A 7,500-nucleotide genomic window follows, 5' to 3' on the forward strand; every position below is an offset into this window, starting at 1 on the left:
ACCTACTGCGCTTGTGTGAACGCATAGCATATATGTGAACCCGATACTGGGGGAACACATAGTTGTGTTCCGATGTCGAAGCAGTGAGCTTACCAGCGTAGAACTTACTATAGAGATTCTCGGTTCTCAGCATAGTGCAATTGTTACCCAGCGAATACTAGTGCATTGGATCTACTTGTGCTATTATCAAGTCCTATATACATTCGTGTATTAGGAAGACTGTACTGGTTAGTATTGTGATATTTTGTTCATGTGTTGTTGAGAAGTGACTTTAATTCATCATTTTAGCAACGTAATACCCGATTCTGGAACAAGAAACCATTTACAATGTGCGATAGATACCCAGATTTTCATGGAAACATTTTCGAATGCTTCATTTAAGTGTGTAGGGAAAATTCATCTTTAGGGTGTCATTGTAAAGGTGGTCAGTCTTTCCTTATTAAGTTAGTCATTTCAGTGTTTACCTGTATACTTGAAGGTATTAATATATGTGTTCACTAATTATTCACGTATAATATACGTACTCTTCTCTCCGTGTAAATGTAAATATTTCTTGTTTATTCATAGTTTCTTTTTGTTTATTCTAACTGGCCAAGCAGATGAGCTTGTTTACCCACATTCAATTAAAGTAGAGATGGAACCCTTTCATGTGAGAAACTACATTCAACTGGTGGATCCGCTGTGTTTGTGTTTTATCTTTTTCGATTTAATTCATAAAATCTCCCCTCGACATATGGCAATTCATGGGATTCTCCTTTGCGATGAATCCAGAAATGCTAAGAATAGGAAGATAAATGTATTATAACAAGGCTCCTCATAATGCATCGAGCCATTATTAAATTTTATTTTCACGACAGGACCCATGTATAGGGACGAATGTCTTATTTCTGCAGTCACAAACAGACTCGAATTACATTGCACGTGGATCTAAACTCCATCGTTTTTTTTCCCAACAGAGAGAGCGATGGCGATGATGCCCCAGGGGATGGCTGTAGCGCCCTACACAGCGGGCCCTCCTCCTGCGCCCATGGATGTAGAACACGGCTACCAACACATGCCGCCGCTGCACCCTCAACCCCACCCACAGTCTCACCCACAACCCCTTCACCAGTCACAGCCGCAGTACCCGCCAGTCATGCAGGCTCAGGCACCTGCCCCGGTAGAAGAGGAGCAGAACATTGATCAGCTAATGGTCGGGTCGGAGCCGCCGTACGAATGTAAAATCTGCGGCAAGGGCTTCGCAATTCCAGCCCGCCTACAGCGTCACCATCGAGTCCACACGGGAGAAAAACCCTTCAAGTGAGTAGCGCCCCTATAGCTATAGTGTCTATGATATATACTGTAGCATTTGCTATAGTGACTTTAGTACTATACTACTATCACGTGCATACATACAGTTGAGAGGAAGTCGTTTCAGAATAGCCACTTTGGTCCAAATTTTATCGATAGAGCAAAGGAGTGATTAAACAAACAGCAAAGAGGAGAGAATTTTATTTTGGTGTAAACTGTATTTATAGTCCGAGAAGCTGACTGAACCAACACATTCTTACTCAACAGGTGCGAATTCTGCGACAAGACGTTTAGTGTCAAAGAAAACCTGAACGTGCACCGCCGTATCCACACCAAGGAGCGTCCTTACAAATGTAACATCTGTGATCGCGCCTTCGAGCACTCTGGCAAACTCCACCGCCACATGAGGACCCATACAGGGGAAAGGCCACACAAGTGTGAGGTGAGTGGATGAAGCGAGAATTCTCTGGATGTTTCCGTGTCCAATAATGTATATAGTGCTGGTTATAGTAAGCTGTGTTGGCAGTAGTGGGAAACTTGTTTGATTTTCTTTTACTGTTGTGTGATTTTCGTGTACTGACGTGTGTATCATATGTTTAATGTATTGTTTTTCTTCATTCCAGGTTTGCGGGAAGACATTCGTGCAGTCAGGTCAGCTCGTGATCCACATGAGAGCTCACACTGGAGAGAAACCATACACCTGTGAATACTGTCAGAAAGGTTTCACCTGCTCCAAGCAGTTGAAGGTCCACATCCGTACCCATACAGGAGAAAAGCCCTATGAATGCGACGTATGCGGAAAAACCTTCGGCTACAACCATGTACTCAAGATGCACAAGATGTCTCATCTCGGTGAAAAGCTTTACAAATGTACTCTGTGCGAAGAATTCTTCTCATCGCGTAAGTCTCTGGACCGCCACATCCGCGACCACAGCCAAGAGCCCTGCTCAAGCCGTAAGCAGCAGCCCGCCAAGCAGGCCGAGCCTCGGCAGCAGTGGCAGGCATCCTCTCCACCAGTGGCTGCTACAGATTCCAGCTCCCATTCCTCCCCCACCAACTCCTCCCCCACCAACTCCTCCTCTCCAGCTTCAGTATCTTGGGATAGTGAGTCTGCGGAGCAACAGCTGCCGTTTCGTGAGTTTCGAAGATCCTCGGAAGGGCCAGCTGCCAGCGGACCAGAAGTTTACACCTGTCCAGGATACGACAACTTCGGCTCTCGATCTCCTGGGTACGTCAGCGATGACAGCGGTCGAGGAGCTAGTCCCGTCAGCGACACTCTCTCCCCACCTAGATCTCCAGTCACTTCTGGACCTCCTCTAAATACCCAGCTGCCACAACCTCCTCACATCATTGATGCCCCACCCATGGCGCCACGAACTCCCGAGGATTACAACATGTTCCTGCGGCGTCTCTACCCTTCCCTCGTCGTACCTAAGCCGGAGCCCTCGCGCTACGACAATCAGCGTATGGCAGTCTTCACCACAGAAACAGGAGAGAGAGTTTCATGCCCCTACGATCTCCTGCTTGCACTGCAAGGAAACAAGAGTATGTATCTGGAACAAAGAATGGCTGAGCAGGAAGCTCTTCGTCGGCAGCAGCAGCAGCTCGAGGAACATTACATGCGAGAGGAGACACGCCGCAGGCGGGAAGCTGCCTTCTTTGAAACCGTAGAGCGCGTCCTGGAGGCCCTTGTAGGCAAGGAAAGGTTAGAGCGGCTAGGGCACCCTCACATACCCGTCGACGAAGTCCTCATGAAGACCATAACTCTCATGGGGTCCCAGCCGTGCAAGGAGCCCTCCCTGTACGCCATGGACCGCATCAAGGTGAACTTGCGGCTCCTGCTGGAGTGCAGCGTCCCCGACCAGACCATGTGGGCCAAATTCGGGTGGCGAGGGAAGCCCATCGAGGAGATCGTGGCCGAGTTCCTTCACTATTGCTAACAAGGGCGTCCAAGGAGCGCCGCCCTTACCGTCCGCTTGATTCTTAGCAGCTGGTCTCGTGCTCACTTCCTATTCTCATCTTGCTCAGTATTTTTATGTTACCTTATAGTGTTAAGCTATCACTCTAGTCGTCGGTGGATCGCTGTCCACTTTTTTATGTTGAAGCATTCCATTTGTATAGTCTGTTTATATTTAATGCACAATGAATAGTTCAAATTAATTATGTTGAAAAATGTAAAGATGAATATACATATATTTTGAATGTACTGTTTAATAAATGAAATGAATGGATGTAATGTTTCTCTTTCCACAAAGAAACTATTTTCCGTGTTAAAACAAAAGTCAAATGGCCTGTCTAGACTTATACTTACCTAATTTCATGAGAAATATGCCATAAGGGATGATGATACTGTCTCATATTTTAAGTATTAGTCCCTAGACAAAATTCCACGGCCTGAGGCCATTCAAAGATGAAACCTACCCAGTCAAAAGCAAAAATGTAGGACTGTCTGTCAGAGTTATGACTAAAGTAAATAACAAGTCTCCATTCATATACAGGGATAAACATTTAAAATGCACGTGCTCATGTACATAATCTGCTAGTATGTAGTAAATCCCTTTTCGTAAACATTATCAGATAAGGTATTTAAGTAACATAGAGCTCCTTTCATAATCACGCTGGAGGACTTGCACCAATTAAGATACCGATGACTACTCGATGGGTCACACAGTATCAAGGTTATAATTCTTGGTAGATTCTTTCAGTAAAGTTGGTAATATCTCGGCATACAAATTCAATTTTAAGATTTTATCGAAAATGATTAAGAAACCTAAAGCTACTTAAAAGACTGCTTAATGCATGTGAATAAAATCTCCAGCAGGAAAATATATAATTCAAATAGGTTGTGGACTGCGTCATCCCATCGACATGCTAATTCATACAGAACATTGAATAATTAAAGGACATACTCCCTCTGAATTTCTTTTCTTAGAATGTGCGGAAAGAAGTGGAGAAGAAATGTATTTTTATATATCTCCCGTCTGGCACACGCACGTCCGCGATCCTCAAAAACTCTTACTCAACTCTTGCACTGAGAGGGTTTGCTTCTCTCTCTTCCGTCTTGCTTTGTCTCTGCGTTTTTATGTCCCTGTCTGTCTGTCTGTCGGTATCTACATCTATCTGTATCTTTATCTCTCTCTCTCTCTCTCTCTCTCTCTCTCTCTCTCTCTCTCTCTCTCTCTCTCTCTCTATATATATATATATATATATATGTTTATATATATATCAATATATACACATAAACACACACACACACACACACACACACACACACACACACACACACACACACACACACACACATACACATACACACCCATGTGTGTGTGTGTATATATATATATATATATATATATATATCTATGTTTGTGTGTGTATGTGTGTAGGTATGCATGTACATTCATATATATATGTATATATACACACACACATACATATATATACAGATCTATCTATCCATCTATCTATATATATATTATACATACATACATACATATACATATATATACATATATATACACATATATACACACATATGTGTGTGTGTGTGTATACATACATACATACATATATATATACATATATACATATATATATCCTATGCGTAGTATGGTTTGTGTAACCTGCTCTCTGCGAGACAGTCCATTATAGACTTTATATGGTTTGTCTATATCAGAAGTCCAGACCTGGCCCTCATAATAAAACACGTGTTACAGTTGTTTGAGAGATAATAGTACTACATAGTATGGTTCTTCACGGGAGAATGCTAGTTTTGCTAACTGATCCAGCTTGTCACAGGATTATATTCCTATATGAGAGGGTATCCAGTATAGTGACACTTGTATACCCTGCTCTGATAGGATAGAAATTTGGTGTATGATATTCCTAGTTACCATATTTCCTTGGTGCAGTAAGTCTAAGGTGTCGCTGCTGTTCACTACCATTTTGATGGCATGGTATATAGCTACTGACTCGGCATCAGTTGTGCTTGCCCAGTTGGAAATTCGTACACTTTCTTTAAGGGAAATGTCAGGAATTAATACTCCAATCCCAGCTGCTCCGTGAGGATCAGAAGAGATATCACAGTAAATCACATGTGTGTGTGTGTGGGGGGGGGGGGGTGCTGTGAGGGGGATGGAGAATTTCATGTATATATTTCAGGTATTGGCTTTTAATTATGGTACTGAAGTCATGATTTAGGGCCCTGTTAATTTGACAATATGAACATATACATGTGATCTATGCCATGGCACAGTAAATGTTGCTTTTGGGATGTTGATAGCGTCAATGTTCCACATTGAAGCTGTGAATAGTTTGGGCAGTTTTAACCTTCCATTTTAGGTTCGACTTTATCAGAGGGCGCCGGACATGCCGAACTCTGTTATCAATCTCATTGGACAAATCAAAGAAAATTTGTGGTCTGAATTGAAGCTGCAGAAGTCAAGTGTGATGTTGACTTGGGTGATATGACTGTGAAATGAAGGGAGGTCTAGCTCTTTCCTCAAGACAAGAACTTTAGTAGTCATTGGGCAGCCAAGAGTAATTTTCATGGCCTTGTTTTCTAAGACTTCAAGGGATTTGAAACCATTCTGTGGCAACTTACTAAGAACTGGGCTCGCAAAGTCTATCATGGATCTGACAAGGATATAGTGATCTGTTCTCGTGATCTCTCTCGCCTCACATACCAGAAAAGCCATATGTTTCTTATCTTACAGTAATTCCACTGGCCTCCGCCGACTCCAACATGTCTCCCTACAGCCGTGACAACGACGAAGTGACCTTAGAACACACTAATTCAGCCCTTATTGCTCGTAAACAGTTCCCATGCTGTTATTCTGATGTCTTTAAGTATAACTAAGTCTTGTTTATACTCAAAATGTTCGTTAGAAAAGGCTTATTCTGAATCACTAAATATGTTACCGGTATTATTATCGATATTCAAATGTCCTAATGTTTTATGAATACTCAGCATTTCTGTCTCCTTATCACGAAGCTTTTTAGTCTTATAAACAGCATAACTCTCTTCTTACATACAACAGTATATAAGGTACCCTTGTTCCTTCACCACGAAACCACCATGTGACCATATATATCGGGATTTGTGTTCATTCAGATTCTTTCATGTTTTCCATAATTAAATGTTTCAAAAGGAAGTTTGTTCACATAAATTTCTGAGCAGTCCACTCAGACCGCTCGCCGACGCGGGCGTGGCAAGAGACATCGCTCTTCCCTGGGCGCGTTTGTCATGCCTGTCCTCTGTAATACAACTACCATACTCCTGTGCCAATAAACAATAAAACTGCGACAACTTTAACTACACCTCAAGACCAAAGCAGCAGTACCATCACAGACGAACGCGAACTCACCACAACATCACATTGGTGATAGACCAGTGGGATAACCCATCACCCCACATTATTACAATGACGGCAGCAAGTTGAATATACACCACACACATCATTATGTTTGGTGATGAACTAGTGGGATGACCCTTCCTTTAAACATTATTTTTTTTATTCCGATACATATGGTCACATGGTGGTTTAGTGGTGAAGGACCAAGGGTACTTATATACAGTTGTATGTAAGAAGAGACTTATGGTGTTTACAAGACTAAAATACTTCGTGATAAGGAGTTACTGTAACATAAGAAACATATGACTTTTCTGGTATGTGATGCGAGAGAGATCACGAGAACAGGTCACTATATCAGGGATATGTACATCAACCTTAGGACTCTTAGGGAGGCACCTATGTATCCTTGATGTTTTGAACAATTTCTCGTTTGAAGCGAGCATTGCGGGACATGAGATGGGAAGCAATCACCTTGACTAAAATATTTATAGGTGTTAGTTTGTGCAATAACTTGTCCACCTAACCTTGGAATGTATGGCAGTTAATAAGATTTGGGACTGTACTGGAGAACATATTCCCCTTATCAAAGACCTGAATGAAAACGTCATGAACATAGGATGTGATGCTGCATAGATCTCCTAACTCACTGTTGAGCTTGTAAAGAGAGTGCATAAGTATGTTAGATAATGAAGGGGACAAAACTCCACCTTGTGGACTGCCTAACTAAGGTTCACCATAAGCACTGTAGGTGCCTTGGTACCATACCACTGTTCTTCTCAAAGCTAGGTAATCCTTTATCCATAGCAGAAGCTTGCCCTTAACTCCTAGAAGAGTTAATTCATGGAGGATTATAGCA

General features: G+C 42.3%; 1 protein-coding gene across 1 annotated transcript in view; it reads left to right on the forward strand.

The window, feature by feature from the left end:
* The window catches only part of LOC125032124 (zinc finger protein 358-like), a 3,541-nt gene extending 20 nt beyond the window's left edge, over window positions 1–3,521 (forward strand). Inside the window, exons 1-4 of the mRNA XM_047623151.1 lie at window positions 1–227; window positions 957–1,299; window positions 1,558–1,732; window positions 1,914–3,521. The exon at window positions 1–227 is cut by the window's left edge and continues 20 nt beyond it. Coding sequence (XP_047479107.1) covers window positions 965–1,299; window positions 1,558–1,732; window positions 1,914–3,230 — 1,827 coding nt within the window. The 5' untranslated portion in view covers window positions 1–227; window positions 957–964 and the 3' untranslated portion in view covers window positions 3,231–3,521. The remainder of the gene's footprint in view (window positions 228–956; window positions 1,300–1,557; window positions 1,733–1,913) is intronic.
* Window positions 3,522–7,500: the final 3,979 nt, after the last annotated feature.

Source organism: Penaeus chinensis, chromosome 14 (assembly GCF_019202785.1).
Source record: "Penaeus chinensis breed Huanghai No. 1 chromosome 14, ASM1920278v2, whole genome shotgun sequence".
In the NCBI taxonomy this organism is placed as follows: Eukaryota; Metazoa; Arthropoda; class Malacostraca; order Decapoda; family Penaeidae; genus Penaeus; species Penaeus chinensis.